At 40.6% G+C, this 16,749-nt stretch overlaps 1 protein-coding gene and 12 non-coding genes across 16 annotated transcripts; all 13 read right to left on the reverse strand.

The window, feature by feature from the left end:
- Nucleotides 1-79: 79 nt before the first annotated feature.
- On the reverse strand, nt 80-15,521 carry itgb6 (integrin, beta 6). Of its 4 annotated transcripts, XM_088371153.1 has the most exons (17): nt 15,397-15,521; nt 11,980-12,133; nt 10,576-10,655; nt 10,290-10,488; nt 10,205-10,224; nt 9,978-10,120; nt 9,459-9,624; nt 9,230-9,391; nt 9,040-9,135; nt 8,844-8,933; nt 7,166-7,300; nt 6,611-7,031; nt 6,314-6,536; nt 5,301-5,395; nt 1,611-1,724; nt 1,313-1,479; nt 80-1,131 (listed from the first exon to the last, which is right to left on the reverse strand). In XM_088371153.1, the coding sequence occupies exons 2-17, from the start codon at nt 12,032-12,034 to the stop codon at nt 1,033-1,035; spliced, it is 2,265 nt and encodes a 754-aa protein (XP_088227279.1). In that variant the 5' UTR covers nt 12,035-12,133; nt 15,397-15,521; the 3' UTR covers nt 80-1,032. The 4 variants fall into 4 exon arrangements, with proteins under 4 accessions (XP_088227279.1, XP_088227278.1, XP_088227276.1 ...); XM_088371152.1 differs by having other exon boundaries at nt 1,611-1,721; nt 9,978-10,224; XM_088371150.1 differs by having other exon boundaries at nt 9,978-10,224.
- trnaf-gaa (transfer RNA phenylalanine (anticodon GAA)) lies at nt 2,585-2,657 on the reverse strand. The gene has a single exon. It is a non-coding gene; the product is annotated as a tRNA-Phe (tRNA).
- trnaf-gaa (transfer RNA phenylalanine (anticodon GAA)) lies at nt 2,775-2,847 on the reverse strand. The gene has a single exon. It is a non-coding gene; the product is annotated as a tRNA-Phe (tRNA).
- Nucleotides 2,965-3,037, reverse strand: trnaf-gaa (transfer RNA phenylalanine (anticodon GAA)). The gene has a single exon. It is a non-coding gene; the product is annotated as a tRNA-Phe (tRNA).
- Nucleotides 3,156-3,236, reverse strand: trnaf-gaa (transfer RNA phenylalanine (anticodon GAA)). The gene is given in 2 exon segments: nt 3,156-3,191; nt 3,200-3,236. It is a non-coding gene; the product is annotated as a tRNA-Phe (tRNA).
- trnaf-gaa (transfer RNA phenylalanine (anticodon GAA)) lies at nt 3,354-3,426 on the reverse strand. The gene has a single exon. It is a non-coding gene; the product is annotated as a tRNA-Phe (tRNA).
- Nucleotides 3,544-3,616, reverse strand: trnaf-gaa (transfer RNA phenylalanine (anticodon GAA)). Its single transcript has one exon. It is a non-coding gene; the product is annotated as a tRNA-Phe (tRNA).
- On the reverse strand, nt 3,735-3,807 carry trnaf-gaa (transfer RNA phenylalanine (anticodon GAA)). Its single transcript has one exon. It is a non-coding gene; the product is annotated as a tRNA-Phe (tRNA).
- On the reverse strand, nt 3,925-3,997 carry trnaf-gaa (transfer RNA phenylalanine (anticodon GAA)). The gene has a single exon. It is a non-coding gene; the product is annotated as a tRNA-Phe (tRNA).
- trnaf-gaa (transfer RNA phenylalanine (anticodon GAA)) lies at nt 4,116-4,188 on the reverse strand. Its single transcript has one exon. It is a non-coding gene; the product is annotated as a tRNA-Phe (tRNA).
- trnaf-gaa (transfer RNA phenylalanine (anticodon GAA)) lies at nt 4,306-4,378 on the reverse strand. Its single transcript has one exon. It is a non-coding gene; the product is annotated as a tRNA-Phe (tRNA).
- trnaf-gaa (transfer RNA phenylalanine (anticodon GAA)) lies at nt 4,497-4,569 on the reverse strand. Its single transcript has one exon. It is a non-coding gene; the product is annotated as a tRNA-Phe (tRNA).
- Nucleotides 4,688-4,760, reverse strand: trnaf-gaa (transfer RNA phenylalanine (anticodon GAA)). The gene has a single exon. It is a non-coding gene; the product is annotated as a tRNA-Phe (tRNA).
- Nucleotides 15,522-16,749: the final 1,228 nt, after the last annotated feature.

Below are 16,749 nucleotides of genomic sequence, written 5' to 3' on the forward strand. Positions count from 1 at the left end.
GAAAGAAAGAGCCTACTTTACATCAAGTGTCATTTCTTCTATAATAAGATATGATAAAATAAATTCTAGTCTCGGAAAGACTTGTGCCACACCATTGCATTTTATTATCAACATTGAAGGCTCAGCCTTATTTTACAATAAAAAAAACATTGAAAATCAAAACTTAGCATTTACATTCATTGGATGACAACAAGAACATTTATTCTTCTCAGTAGTCGACCACTCAAATATTTTAGTGTTCTCTCTCAGCTGTGCGTTACCATGTTGAAGCTTGTAGGTTCACGCACCAGACAGTGTATTCTTACTCAGTGTGCATTTGCACCTGCAGGCAAACTGCAGTTAAACAGCAGCGATGGATGGTTTCGACTGTTCATACAGTTGTCAGTATTCTGTCTCTTACGACTCCAATTTAGGGCTTCATGCAGTCATAAAAAAAAAAAAGACCATGTTCAGATATCACTTTACACACACACACACACACGCAAAACAAACACCGGGGATGTGTCCATGGGTGGTTGCCCACCCCAAAGATAAGCCGTGCCCACGCAGAGGAATCATCTGCCTGCCTAATAGAAAAATCTAAAAAAATCACCGTTATTTCAATTAGTGCTGTTCCTTTACATCAGCAAACCACGACAACACTTAGATAATGCGGTACAGAAGTGGTTTAGTGAACAGCTGTAAATTTGTTTGTAGCTATACTCAGCAATCTAGTAAATAAAACGGTTAATATCTTAAGTTCATTCCTATTAAGTCATTTTGTATAGTTTCACTGTTGAGTTTTTATGTTTTGAAGGCTGTGTGTTTCTTTTAAGTTACCAGCTCACTTGGTGAGCAAAAATTGGATGCTGTAATTATATTCTCTCCGACCCCAAAATTAAACCACAGCTTATTTACATAACCTATTTAGGAAAAGCAACATGTTGCCCACCCAAAATCACATACTAGTAACATCTCTGACACACACACTCACTCACACAAACAAAGAATAAGTGCACTCAGATGCCGGTCAGCATTGCCGCCAGCGAATCATCAGTAGAGGTCCATTGTAATCATCTTCTCCTGCTCTCTGTTTCTGTAGGTAACATTTTTAAAAGTAGATGTGGAGCTTCTGAACAGTGGATTGGTACCCTGAGTGGAAACACAAAAACAAACACGGCATTCATTTTGAGTTCAAATGAACAAGACACAATCTTCACGGTTGTAGGACATTTCTCTTGTTTTGTATCGATTAACTTTTCTATGATCTTGCTTCTTCTTTACAAGCTGAAGAAACGTGAGAGTGAAAAAAATGTTGCAAAAATATTCTTACCGTTTGCCACTTGGCCTTTGCCCTCTCAGCCTCAAACTTGGCCACCTCTTTACCGTCGTGAACTGACACCAGCACTTTCCAGACAGCCAGCAGGATCAGCCCAATGCACACAATGGAAAGCGAGACCCCCAGGATGATCATGGGGATGTTGGGCGCTTCGGGACAACCTAGGACAGGACACAAGATTCCCGTCCGACCCTGTAGATCATCTTTGACATTGTTTTGTACTCATTCACTCATCCATACATATAGCCATCCATCCATCTATCAATTGTGCTTACTTTGTTGCCCATCTTACCAGACATGTGAGGATTGTAGACTGTCATCACGTCCCTTCCAAGCACACTAAACGAGATCCAGCACTCATTTTCGGACATCAGCATGCATTGCACAGAGGCGCTCTTGTCTACTTCTGGAAGGAAATTGGAACATATATAATGAATTGTATATCATCTTCCCTCTCAACACCAAGGCGAGAATGTAAAAGGATATCCTCGCCTCTGTTGTGCTGTCATTGTGATTTCCATATCAAAGACGACAATCTGTGTGTGGGGGAATTTTAATGTGGGAATTTGTTTGTGTGTGTGTGTGTGCGTGTGCGTGCGCGCGTGTGTGCGGTCTGAATTATTGTGTTTCACGTTTGAAAACTCTTCATTGATGATCAAATATCACTCTGAGCTTGCACAAGTATAGAGTGTTTAAAATAATCTCTTCTTTAAAGGAAGTCACACTCCATCGGCTGTTCACATGCACCACAATAGCCAGGCCTGTATAACAAGGTAAAGAATATGTTCGCCATTGTCCGATACTTGCTGAAAGGACATGGCTCATGATCAGATAGTTCAGTACACCAAGCACCGCTTAGTGAAATACTTTCCGAGTACGACCATCTTAAATAACATTAAAGGACAGTAGCATAGTAGGGCTAGGTGTTCATAAAAATGTGCCTGAGGTTTTAGCTCTAAAATAGATATTGAATATTATTGCAAGCCAATGAAACTTTACAGTTTGAACATTGACATAGTACTTCAATATAGGAAATTAAAGATGAGTTTAAATAATAATTCATTTAACATTTATTGCACACAAAAGTGAAATGAAAGGTGTACTTACTAGCTAAGTGTTTTATTTAAAACACCACAAGTTTTATATTAGTGGTTATTAGGATGAAACAGTAATTTACTCATGTGTCCAAGGAATTCACTAATGCATTGAATTAGCTTACAATCATGGTAAGTAAATGCTGAAAGAACTTTCCACAGAAGACTTCAATGCCGAAACCCGGGATCGAACCAGGGACCTTTAGATCTTCAGTCTAATGCTCTCCCAACTGAGCTATTTCAGCTCAGTTTAAAGAAATAATATTTTGATTTACACCATTTTGTACGCCTAAATGCTTTAACAATTGAGCTAACAAACATAGTGTGTAAATGCTGAAAGAACTTTCCACAGAAGACTTCGATGCCGAAACCCGGGATCGAACCAGGGACCTTTAGATCTTCAGTCTAACGCTCTCCCAACTGAGCTATTTCGGCTCAGTGCACAGTGATAATATTTTGATTTACACCATTTTGTACGCCTAAATGCTTTAATAAATGATATAACAAGCATAGTGTGTAAATGCTGAAAGAACTTTCAACAGAGGACTTCGATGCCGAAACCCGGGATCGAACCAGGGACCTTTAGATCTTCAGTCTAATGCTCTCCCAACTGAGCTATTTCGGCTCAGTGCACAGTGATAATATTTTGATTTACACCATTTTGTACGCCTAAATGCTTTAAGAATTGAGCTAACAAAGCATAGTGTGTAAATGTTGAAAGAACTTTCCACAGAAGACTTCGATGCCGAAACCCGGGATCGAACCAGGGACCTTCAGATCTTCAGATCTTCAGTCTAATGCTCTCCCAACTGAGCTATTTCGGCTCAGTTCAAAGAAATAATATTTTGATTTACACCATTTTGTACGCCTAAATGCTTTAACAATTGAGCTAACAAACATAGTGTGTAAATGCTGAAAGAACTTTCCACAGAAGACTTTGATGCCGAAACCCGGGATCGAACCAGGGACCTTTAGATCTTCAGTCTAACGCTCTCCCAACTGAGCTATTTCAGCTCAGTGCACAGTGATAATATTTTGATTTACACCATTTTGTACGCCTAAATGCTTTAATTAATGATATAACAAGCATAGTGTGTATATGCTGAAAGAACTTTCAACAGAAGACTTCGATGCCGAAACCCGGGATCGAACCAGGGACCTTTAGATCTTCAGTCTAACGCTCTCCCAACTGAGCTATTTCGGCTCAGTGCACAGTGATAATATTTTGATTTACACCATTTTGTACGCCTAAATGCTTTAAGAATTGAGGTAACAAAGCATAGTGTGTAAATGTTGAAAGAACTTTCCACAGAAGACTTCGATGCCGAAACCCGGGATCGAACCAGGGACCTTTAGATCTTCAGTCTAACGCTCTCCCAACTGAGCTATTTCGGCTCAGTGCAAAGTAAAAATATTTTGATTTACACCATTTTGTACGCCTAAATGCTTTAATAAATGATATAACAAGCATAGTGTGTAAATGCTGAAAGAACTTTCAACAGAAGACTTCGATGCCGAAACCCGGGATCGAACCAGGGACCTTTAGATCTTCAGTCTAACGCTCTCCCAACTGAGCTATTTCGGCTCAGTGCACAGTGATAATATTTTGATTTACACCATTTTGTACGCCTAAATGCTTTAAGAATTGAGCTAACAAAGCATAGTGTGTAAATGTTGAAAGAACTTTCCACAGAAGACTTCGATGTCGAAACCCGGGATCGAACCAGGGACCTTTAGATCTTCAGTCTAATGCTCTCCCAACTGAGCTATTTCGGCTCAGTTTAAAGAAATAATACTTTGATTTACACCATTTTGTACGCCTAAATGCTTTAACAATTGAGCTAACAAACATAGTGTGTAAATGCTGAAAGAACTTTCCACGGAAGACTTTGATGCCGAAACCCGGGATCGAACCAGGGACCTTTAGATCTTCAGTCTAACGCTCTCCCAACTGAGCTATTTCGGCTCAGTGCACAGTGATAATATTTTGATTTACACCATTTTGTACGCCTAAATGCTTTAAGAATTGAGGTAACAAAGCATAGTGTGTAAATGTTGAAAGAACTTTCCACAGAAGACTTCGATGCCGAAACCCGGGATCGAACCAGGGACCTTTAGATCTTCAGTCTAACGCTCTCCCAACTGAGCTATTTCGGCTCAGTGCACAGTGATAATATTTTGATTTACACCATTTTGTACGCCTAAATGCTTTAAGAATTGAGGTAACAAAGCATAGTGTGTAAATGCTGAAAGAACTTTCCACAGAAGACTTCGATGCCGAAACCCGGGATCGAACCAGGGACCTTTAGATCTTCAGTCTAACGCTCTCCCAACTGAGCTAACTCGGCTCAGTGCAAAGTCATAATATTTTGATTTACATCGTTTTGTAAGTCACAATTTCTCCCAGTCAAACGATTAGTTTTCCTCCATGACTTGGTGCCACATTTGTCCAATTAGGACACATTTCAACCTTCCTAGTAAGCGACTGTGCTGCACTATTAAAACTACAAGGCCACATACCAGTAGCCTCCTGGACCCTACTAGTAACATTACAAGTAGTTTAACCCCATTAGGAAAGATGTAGCTTTACTACTAGTTTGGCAAAGTTCTTCAATGAACGTACAGAACTTTAATACAAAACACAACTAGTAAGCTACTTGTTCTAGTTATGTCGTCCTACCAGTGCGTTGAATTGTCAAGAACCCAAGGATGTCAAGGATATTGAATAAATGTTCAAAAGGTTTCCTGTATGGGCAGGCACTCAAGAGAGCAATCTATTTGATTAGACACGGGCGATTAAAAAAATCCGTAATCTGTTCCCTTTAAAAGCAAAGCAAAGCGGTTCAATGGCGGCCTCGCTTGATAACAATCCTTTCCGAGTAATGTACCTGTTGTTGTGTTGATGTGAATCTTGGGGAGACTGCACTTCAACTCACACGGCTCAGCATCCTCTTTTGCTTGGAGGTGGCACTCCACACACGTCCTGGAATGAAATTTAAAGTCCATGACACATACTACAATAGTCTAAAGAAGTCAGAGTATCAATCACAGATACAGCATTTTCCCAAGGCCACCCTTCTTCTTGTTAACGTAGCTATCAAATGGCACGAGAGGCGACAGCTGCTTTACAATAGCGAAAGGAAATCCTTCAGTGCCGTGTTGAAGACATTGCTTGTCTTTTGATGTCACCTGCAGGGTGCAGACACGTGAACAAGAAAATCCAAACCTGATATGCTACTCAGGGGACAAGGCAGATCACATTGATTGTGTGCTATACACCATCTCACACACCTAACCCTTACATATTGTTCATTTCCCATGGACACGCATACAGTATGTACTTGGTCACTTTTGACCCAAGACAACAGTACCCTCATAAAACTAACCCTGTTTGACCACAATAAATGAATTCTTAATCCTGAATGAAGAATTAGGGTAGGATGTATTTTTTAATGTTTTACACCACTTAAAAAAAAGATCCGCTGTGAATTGGACACCGCCTTCCATTCTCGATTCTGTGTCTATTCGTGATAACCTGCTTTGAGCTGGTTTAATGTCTAGTTTACCTACTGTCAGGTACATTGGGGGCATGTAATAGAAAACGCCCTTGGTCGGCTGGAACACCCAGAAAGGTGCGGCACGGTCTGTCAAATTCCTAAACACGATAAATTAGACTTGCCCTGGCAGGAAAATGAAGATGCATGTGGACCTGTCTACAAAAAAAGCCCACAATGGTTTGCTTGTATTTTTTTTATCTCTGTCAAATGTTAAGATATCTCAGCTTTATTTTTACTGCTGTTAAAAGTCAAAATAGGTAAAAAAAAAAATGTTTAAAGTCCATGTTTGCCCATGTCCGATTGCAAGGATAAAGCCAGCAAAAAAAGATGTCATGTGCTCTGACCTTGCTATTGAACAGGCATCTCCACATGTAGGGCACTTCTCACACAAGTCCCCCGATGCTCCTTGTACCAAGCAGACACAGTGGCCGCACTCGCACTTGCCCCGGCCGCTGCACAGGACTCCATCTTGGGAAAGGCAGGCCTCGCTGCTGCTGCTGCAGTTACAGTACTCCCCTGTCCAGCCACTTTGGCACTGACACTCCCCACAGTCACACACGCCGTGGCCTAAAACACAAACACGCTAAAAAGACTCGCCGCAAAACCACTTGAACAATCCATGAGAAATATAATTGCCCCACCTCCACAGAGCTCCCCACGAAAGCGAGCACAAGAGTAGTTGTCACACTCGCAGTAAGGTCCGTAGATGCGACCAAAGCTGGATGTGTCACACACACACTCTCCGCAGTAACATTGCCCCTGACCGCTGCATACGTCGCTCTCATTGTTTGCCGCGCAGTTGCTCAACAACGCGCTTTCCTCATTGCATTCGCACTCTGCTCCCGAGAAGCCCGGCTGACACACGCACACGCCACAGTGGAAAGTCCCCTGGCCTTCCGTGCATCGATTGCCGTCGCCAGCTTGAGGAGGCTGTCCACAATCGCAGGAGCACAGAGATTCTAATTCGATGTCCAAAGCGTCCTGGAGGCCCACTGGCTTGAAGGAGAAGCGTCGATTTCCGGACAGGCATCCTGGAAGCTCCACAGACACATTAAACACAACCTAAGAGAAGAAGAGTCAGGGGGGCAGTGATGTTAGTTACAAACTTACAATAGACTAACAGAAGGAAAGACAGAAAGACAGAAAATTGGTGCAAGGATGTTTTGGAAAAGCAATTAAGTGTGAGCACAACTTACCATCTCACCAGGTTTGACATTAGAACATTGTTTGAGCTCTGGCAGGACTGTACCATTTGGACAAATAGCAGCAAAGGACATCCGGAGCCCTTCAGTGTCTCCAAGGACCTCTAGTTCAATCTCAGATCGCAATTCCTGTAAACCAGCAAAAGCACAACATCTTTATCAAAGAAACATCTCACTCAAGGAGCACTCCTCTGAAATTTGTTATTGCATGATTCAGCGGACTTTTCCAGGTATTTTCAGGTCAATTTCACTTTGTGGTGACCCGTAATGTGCAAAGCCTTCCGTCCTTGTGCTCTTTTAAAGGTGAGTCACCATTCCAGGTGTTCTGAGCTGTAAAAATAACTCGAGGAAAGACTGATGGCTCACCTGAGCAAAAAGAAAGGCGTAGTAGACAAATGAACTTTGTGACAAGCCGTCCGGGGGCTTAAAGGCTTAATTGCTTGTTCTTTGAATACTTGCAGTGTCTTTAGTTAAACAAAAACAATGATTACATACAATCAATTATATGATGGAAAGCTGTTCGAGCAATCCATCATATGGATTCTAATGATACAGTTCAGAAAGTAGTAGTAGCCATAGTACATCCATGCGAAAAAGAGGTTCGATACCAATTTTTTTTCAAACCGATACCAGTACGAGCAAACAACTCTTAAGTAGTCATTGACACTGGTGACAATTAATGGCAATTTTCTATTATCTTTTTCTATTCCCATACATACAGAAGTCTTAAAGTACTTTAATGGGCATCTGTCAGACATGCATGCTTTGTTTTTAAATTCTTAATCCTACAACGACAACAAGAGGGTGCGGCAAGTACCGATACCTTAGAATAAGGCCGCTATCAACCCTATAAAGATACCTGGTGTTGGTATTTGCTCCCAACTCAATATTTTTTCAACTATTACTGCCACTTTTAGCCTCCTAGAATTCAAGAAATCCAAGCTCGTAAACTACGCCGCTGCACTAATAACACTACTAGGCTCAACTAGAAGACATGGGTCGTATACCAAGATCTCACACGGGAGTGTAAGGCTGTTGCGTGGGAAAAAATATTACTTGTAAGACACAGTCGTTCTTTACTGGTACATAGAACTGTATTGTCGATGGACCTTTAATAAAACGCTAGTTTGAGAAATGACTCATGTCCAGAAATGTCATTCAGAAGAAAAAAAAAAAAACATTCTAAAGTAATTCTTTTGCACCCTAATTGTTCTACTGGTGCACTGAAGTGTTGATTCCTTGAGGACGAAGAGCATACACAGGCCATAAACTGACAAACATGGACTGAATGCTCATAAAGCTTTCCAAGACTTCTGTGTATACATTAACCCCACAATAAGAGAGTCTTCACCGAATAGTCACGCTTGAGTTAGCAAACACACTGGAATTGTTCACAAATGATGTAACTGTCACTGAATGATGGGAACTTTGCCATCACAACCTGGATTTACACAAAAGTACAACGAGGAAGCACGAGCTGCAGAGAAAAATGAGTGAGACAAAAAAGACATCAAAGCGTCGGGACAAGACAGGACTTGCAGGTGAACATGCTGACGCAAATCCCCATGAGGTGTAAGGAAGTGTTATAGGAGAAAGAATGAAAGAGGGATTTGAAGAAAAAAACGCCTGGGAAAGTTCTTTCAACCACAAACAATTTTTGCTCAGCACTCACTTTGTACGCCGTTAAAATCAGTTCAAGGATGTTGTGAGAATCCGTGGCCACGACTCCAACTGTGGCACCAGGTATCAGATTTGCATAGTTCTGTGACGGTGAGAGAAAAGCAGTCCAAGCGTTAACGCAAATAACAAGGCTGGCATCTTCAGTACAGGGAAGACGCAATACAATAATAATGTTTTTAGAATCTTACTTCATAGTTCTGCTTCTGCTTTTCTGTCACAGCAAATATCAATAAGATATTGTTCTCCACTACTTTATCAATCAACTGGCCCAGAGTTGGATACTCCTAGGGAGAATAACACAAAGCATTAAGAGCAAGGGGTTGAGTGTGATCGTGGCGAGTTCAACATGAGCAAAGTGAAAATGAAAGGGCTCAAAACCTGCTTAGTGGACATGGCGTATTCATTGTTGGTGTCCAGGTGACACTGGCCATCGTTGGGAATCACTATGCCGGCCATTCTACTGTCCATTCCAAAATGTGAGTCAGCATCGCTGACAAACACCAGCAAACGCATGGAATCATTCCTCCAACCTATCCTGTCCTATCAGGAGAACATTATTGGTCTCGCTTACTTTTGTTGAGTATTTGTGTTTGAATGTCACTCTTACCCCGCAAACAGCTGCTTGCATGACGGCATCGAAGCCACACTCCGGAATATCAACGTTTGCAGACACATCCTGCATCGAGACCATCTCGTTGAATTTGTCCGTGTTGCTCGTAAGGGACAAGACGTGTTTGTAGCCAAACGTCGGCAGGCAGGTCGCATCGGCACTACTGTAACAAAGAAACAAAAAAAAGACAGCCCTGGTAAATATAAAAAAACTACAGAAAGAAGTAACAGAGCTCAAAACTTTCATCTAGTCTTGTTAGATGACTGCACAAAAAGTCTGACAATGCCAATCTGTAAGTAAATTGTGATGTCTTGCAGTAATTTTTAATTAAGTAATAATCAATTGCAGTAATTAAAACAAAAACAATGACTGACAGTGGTGTGAAATATCGTGTAATATTTTGACCAACACTTTGGTACAGCAGTAGAGAAGAAGTCTACGTATAATCAGTAATTCGGTCAAATATGGTTTTCTCTGAAGTAATTTTAACTACTATATTGGTCAACTCTGTGTTACCTGCAAGGGTTGGCCAGCTCCTCTTCTGTAATCTTGATGTAGGGCAGAACTGGTTTCTCCACAAAAGAGCCAAAGCCCATGCGAAATTTACTGGTAAGTTTGGCCATCTCCTTGGACAGGGTGGAGCCAAGGTCCTTGATCATCTGCAGATCATCATACATAGACGCTGACAAGTCCATGAGATAGTAGAGGTCCACAGGGTAGTCTTCAGTGTGCTGGATTTTCACCTGGAAAGTCACCTGACTGCCTGTCCAAAAAGAAAACCAACACGCTTCATGGAGATCCAAAGCTCAGAATCGAAAAATGGCATACCAGGTCGTAGCTTGAGTGCCATTTTCTGTGGGGAGATCTGAGTGACGTTCAGGTTGCCACTCTTCTTCCCAAGTGGTTGATCCTGGAGGATTTCTCCCGTAGAAATGGGAAACTCCAACAGGCTCTCTGGACATCCATTTGCCAGCAAGCGCTCTGGTGAGTCACATCTTTCACTGACTGACAACCAGTTTGTAAAATTCTGAGATGAAAATGGACATTATTATGCTATGACAAAAAAATCACACATTTGGTCAAGTGTTTTGTGGTTTGGGATGCTGCTGCCAACCTCTTGTGTACACCAAGCACAGTGTGGACCGAGCTGGAGACATAGATCACAAGTCACAGCACCATCAGCTGAACATGAACCTACAAAGCACACACACAGACAAAAATCACTTCCAACAAGATGTGGTACAATAACAGTTTTACTTTTCCAATTTACCTGACAATTCATTACAATATACATAACACAATAAAACAAAACCATGTTTTTAAATTAGCAGAACAGCACTGGCAGAAAAAAAAAGAACACCCAGGGCTGACTGGCACCAAAATCTAACTCCTAGCAGACCCTCGTGACAAATCTGTTCAATGACTTGAGTCATCCAAGCCCCCGGCGTGTAAGTACTCGTGCTGGACTGACTAATAGTCACAGCTACTAACTATCGCTAACAGCAATCAAGGCTTTGAAATTCAGCTATAACTACAGCAAACCTTGTGCGCTTCGTTTGAATGTGTTCCTGCTCCATTTGAGTTAAAGTAGTACTTGTATTAAAGCCTATATCACAAAATCCATGTGAATGTTCACATTAAGATAGTTGATTTGGATAAATGATATTTGTGTATCATTTTTTATTATTGGGTTGAACATTTTTGTTTTTAAATATATACAACAAAGAATTCACAAGACAATACTGTATTAAAATAGAATATTGAATTCCAGTTACTTTTAATTAGTTTTTCAATAAAGTTTGTTAACATTTATTAGTTTTAATTTTTTTTATGGTTAGTTTAAACTTTGTTTTTATTCGTTGTAGTATTCAGTTTATTTTTTTTATCTGGAGAATTTGTTGAGTCCAAAATTTAAAAAAAGGTCTCTATGTATTGTGACATGAAGTTAAGTACACTACAACTCTTGAACAACTGACCTTGGTTCTTTACAGCTAGGAATGTGCTGTACAGCAAAACTAAAATAAATACATGTAATGAACTTGTGTATGATGAAAGAAACGAAAGTGAAGGACATTTCCACTATAATTATTGATAATTTTAGTTTTATAAACGCAAGATGTAAATTTCAGCTAGATTTCATTGGAAAATATTTGTTTTATTTTGTGAACAAAAATGTTTTTAATTTAGTTTCCATTTTTTTGGTTTAGTTTTCATTTTAATATAAAAACACTTTTAAGTGTATTTAATTCATTTAAGAGGGATAAACCTTTGAAGATATATATTATTCTTAATTGGCTTTATATTGCTGATTTTCACTTATCACGACTGAATCTACACTGCCCGCGATAAACGGGGTTCAGGAGGAGTAAACGTCGCAATTACCGAGGTCAGGTGTAATAAACGACAATCCAGGCTATATGGTTGAGATAGTAAACACACTTGCACATTTTGTTTGCACATTTTGTTTGCACTATACACACATCATAGACAAATACGTATACACTCGTTGTGTGCTCACCCTCCACCGTGGTGATCAAGTAGTAGAAAATCAGGCCCAGTTGGAGAAACCCCATTTAGTAAGTCCGTGACGTGATTTCAACTTGTCTCATATTTACACGCCAGCTTCTCCAACGAAGGTGGTGCGGAGGAGACGCGCCGCCGTGCACTTTTACCTGGCGAAAGGGGACGGGGAGGGGAGGGGCGAGGGGGGAGGAAGAGGAGGTGATTCGCAGCCTCACCTGCGCTACCTTTTATGATCACTTCCGTAGACCGCTAACTCGTCAACATGTACATGCTGTGCACTCTTATTGAGGAAGCTTTAGAAAAAGGGAGGAAGCTTGCGCACTCTCAAAATGTCCATTACGCGCACAATATTCCTCCAGCGGGTCTGAAAATAATCATGTACCATCTTATTATTACTTAAAATTTCAAGCACATTTATCTAATTTATTTAAAAGGGGAATAGGGAGGGCTTGTAAGTGCTTGTTAAAAGTAAAACCAAATTGCAATATTAATTTAAGATTTTTTGGCAGTATAAAAATAATTCAAACTTGCAATTTACTAATTTAGGCGTGCGCCTCGAGTTCCACTGCTGTGATTTATACATGTATATAGTAGCCCATACACTGCCGTCTATAACTATTGACAATGCTGCGTAAAGATGTGTTCTTTAGCTTATAATAATAATGATAATAATAATAATAATAATTTTAAGGTGTGATAGGACCAAAATGATTTAAAAAAAATGAAGGTCCAACCTTTAATTTAAATGCATTAGTTCAGTGGCAAAAACATTCTACATTAAGAAATACTTCTTTTCCATCAAATCATGTGTATTACCACCCCTTTTGTTCATATTTTGTACAACCCCCTTTTGCCAACCAGACAACACCTATGTTTCACGAGATGGGAGGATGCACTCTTTGGCCATTCCTCTTTGCACAATTTCTTCAAATCATGCGCTCCCCTCCGCTCCAAAAGTATTCAATGGAGAATAACACGGCCTTTATTGGTCAAAAGCAAATATTTTATATTTCGGCACATATTTTCCATCACAAAAACGTGGCTGAACATGCTTCCGTTATTCTGTACCTCTTGCCATCAAGTGGAAGAACATTTAATTGTTCAGCCGGTCATTATATGTCACTGGCATAGAACGTTGAAAATGAATTGCAATCATACAATTCCATTAATCAACAATCGATCAGTAAAACAGCAAATTGGATCATTTTCCGTGGTGCAGCTGAAGATTATGTGTGCAATATAGTACTAAAATAAGGACATTTGTAACTTTTGAGCTGCATCACATATGTAGCCTACTCTAATAAAAAAACTTTTCATGGCAACTTTCCACACATGCACAAACACATCAATTAAGTGCAAAGTTAAACTCACCAACCACAACATGAGGAGCATAGTCACAGTCTAATTCTGCCCAATGTAAGAATAACAATGCCCTGGCAAAGTTTGTGATGATTTCAATTGAGAAGCAGAGGTCTTAAAGTTGTGCAGTGTACAGTATGTGAAGCACAAGTGCACAATAATAGGAGCATGAACTTTGATAAAAGCCAGACAGGCCACACCATTTGTAAATAACGCCTTTCTTTCCGTATTGCTCAGGCACATAACAGGAGCTCAATTATTAACAGCACTGGTGGCATGAATATGAATCATAGTCTGGCCAGACATTTGTCAGTCTTGACTTCCTTTGAAAACAAACCAGCCACACCAATGAGAAGGTGTTGAACTGCAAACACCTGCGGGGAAAATATCAGCGTTTTTCATTACGCTAAAGAATCCTTGCATTCAGCACCACGCCCATATCAATCTCTCTGGGGGAGTTCCATCCATCTGTCACCCTGCCAGCCAACCCCCCCTGCACATACTGTACACACACTTCTCCATACCAATCCCACTCTGACCGCTTGAGAATATATTCCAGACTCTCGATAACCAGTTTAAGGTCCATGTCATTATATTCTCTTTGACCTCACTTGACATACTCGTAGCTACTATGTTACTAGTAGGGCAAAGTGCACTAGCTGACAACTGCTACCCATGTTATCCATGTTAAGGTCAAACTAGTAGCACGCAGTTGTCAACAAATGCACCATTTTGCCTCACTAGTAATGATTGTCCTACTCCAAAGTTGTCCGAATAGTGAGGACAAAAATGAATATACAAATATAAAATGTGTTTGAGCATTTAAAGGGGAGGTTAACCCCACCACCTCAAAAAAAAAAATCTTTGGAACAATATGTCCTGTGCAGCCCAACTAGTCAAAACATTGTGTCAAGGTTTTTGCATGTTTTTATGTATCTCTGGGGGTGGCTATTTTGCCACTTATTGCTGAAAATGACATCACTTTTGCCAGGTCTCAGGTCACAACCAAATGGCTCACCAAATTTCAGGTCAACAACAACACGCTGGTGTTGCTAGGTGGCTTGGCTCAACTGGTAGAGCTGGTACATTGCTAACCAAAGTGTTTGAATTTTGGTTTGCTCTTGCTGCTATTACTACTTTGAGAGACCAGCATAAAAACACAACAAAACCACGCTGGTCGTTTCAACATACTGGTCCTGACGAACGATTTTGGCTCAGTTGGTAGGGTGAGTTGCGTTACCCGGTGACTGAAGGTTCAGCAGTTCAAATCTTGGCTGTTTTGCCTGATGTTGCTGCTGTTTTTAAATAAAAGTCTGCTAGTCAACATGTGTTGCTTTGCCTTAAGCATTAGTAATATGCAGATGCAAAATGTTGCGTCATTACAGCAGTAAGATGTAGTTGTCCTTCTAGTGTGGAGAAATGTCATAAATTTGTGGAAAAAAGCATTAAGCATTAAGAAGCATAAAGTTATTTTAATTATTATTATTATTATTGCACCCTTGTCATTCCATGAGTGTGCTGAATTGTCTTACTAATGAGGACAGTGTACTCATACATCATCCTTAAGCTCAAATTCCCATATGCTCAGGCCTCTCGGCTCTATTTTTGCTCCACCTTGCCACTTTTGAAGCGACACTCTGTGAAATTTTTTTGTTCACCATGCACTTGGACATATTAGAAGGACAGCAAGAGACAGTTATTTGTGAGGCAAAAGGCAAGTGCGTATCAATTTACATCTTTACACTACTAGTGAAGTGCCGGATGTTAACTGGTAGAATTCTCTACTGAAATGTCATAAGTACTACAAAGTGGGAAGCCCGAGCACATAGTATTTGCCTCACAATATGCAATTGAATCTTATTAGTGAACTACTGAGCTACAGGTTAGTGGGCATGTGGCAATTAAGCTCGAGTAACATAGTTGTCACTCCACCTGAATTTTAAAGAGGGTCACTCATTCAAATTCAGCATGTCGTAAATCCTTCTCTCACAAATCATATGATCTAATACTACGACAACTAGCGTATCGCAATGCCTGCAATTTGAGGGCTCACCTTCAGGGGCGTCCTTTGAAACCGTGCTGCCCCATCCGGCTGCGACGTCCTCGCTGTCATCCGGTGAAAAATGGCGAGAAGTGGGGCCGCATCAGGGCAACGCATTCATTTGGGCCTATTGTATCTCAGCTCTGCACTCAGAGAAACAGAAAAGCCATTGTAATGGCGCCCTTTATGAAGCATGGGTGACCCCGCTGCCCGTGTGTATGTGTGTCCCAACGTGGGTGAGTATGTATGAATGTGTGTGTGTGTGTGTGTATGTGTGTGTGTGTGTGTGTGTGTGTGTGTGTATGAGTGAGAGAGAGAGATGACAATGAGTGACAGTAGCAACTGTTGCCTGAGAGCTCCACTCTGCCTCTTACTCAAAGAATAAAGTGTAAAAGTGGAGTGCATTTATTTGATATCCTTGATATCAAGCTCAAGGTCCCTGTACTCATACACTCTTTATCCTCAATAGTAATACGAATTAGCTGACTAGTAGAACGATTAATGCGCTCCAGGAAGGGCTGTGTCAATTTTCCATTTCTAGTGGCACTCTTGGCCCAATAATACACAATTATCACTCAGTAGTAGTCTTGTGAACTTTTCGAGTAGGACCAAAACTTTTTTGGCCTCACCTTTAACACGTATGTTGTCCTACTCGTATGACAGTTGTGCCACTTTTGTGAAGAAATGTCATCGATAATAATGATACAGTAGGTTCATGTACTAGTACGCTCTTTGTCTCACACAAAAAGCCTCTCAAAAAACACAAAAAAAAGTTTATGAATAACATCATACTCACCAGAAATACAGTTCACTAAATGTTTACTAAAACGTAATGTGTGCAAATGGCAACAGAAGCCTTTTACCAGATGAAATTAGCTCTCTCAGAAACAATCACTCAACAACCAACCAACCAATCAGAAAATGGCCAAATGCTGACAGCACCAAGGCCAGCACTGTGACGCTGTGAGGACCACTTTCAAATTTGATTCGAAAAGGAAACCCATTGCTAATACAGTTTACATTACATGGATGAGCATGTGTGATTTTGAACACTCTGGGCAGATCAGATTGACATGGCAACACATAGAAGCTGAAATCTGATTGAACAAAAACAATAACAGCCACACAAGAGAAAGCCCAAAAAATTAATACAGCTTCATAGGTCGTAAATTCAATTGTTTCTCAGAGCATTGACCGCCACTCGCCTCGTACTCAAGAATATATTCCATTACGATTAGCGGGATTATTTGAGTGACAATGATAGGCCATTGATAGAAGATAGCACTCAGCATCTGAGCCGTCCCACGTGTTCAATTACTGATTGTATCACTACATAAACCAGATTAGACACTAAGGCGGCCCCCC

This window comes from Syngnathus floridae, chromosome 3 (genome assembly GCF_059516105.1).
Source record: "Syngnathus floridae isolate MCC-2025c chromosome 3, RoL_Sflo_1.0, whole genome shotgun sequence".
In the NCBI taxonomy this organism is placed as follows: domain Eukaryota; kingdom Metazoa; phylum Chordata; class Actinopteri; order Syngnathiformes; family Syngnathidae; genus Syngnathus; species Syngnathus floridae.

Coding starts and splice junctions, on each gene's coding strand:
- itgb6 (XM_088371150.1), bottom strand. CDS start 12,034: ATGGGGTTTCTCCAACTGGGCCTGATTTTCTACTACTTGATCACCACG. Junction 6,537..6,610: donor TCGTGGGGAGCTCTGTGGAG/GTGGGGCAATTA, acceptor TTTGTGTTTTAG/GCCACGGCGTGTGTGACTGT. Junction 1,725..5,300: donor TCACATCAACACAACAACAG/GTACATTACTCG, acceptor ATTTCCTTCCAG/AAGTAGACAAGAGCGCCTCT.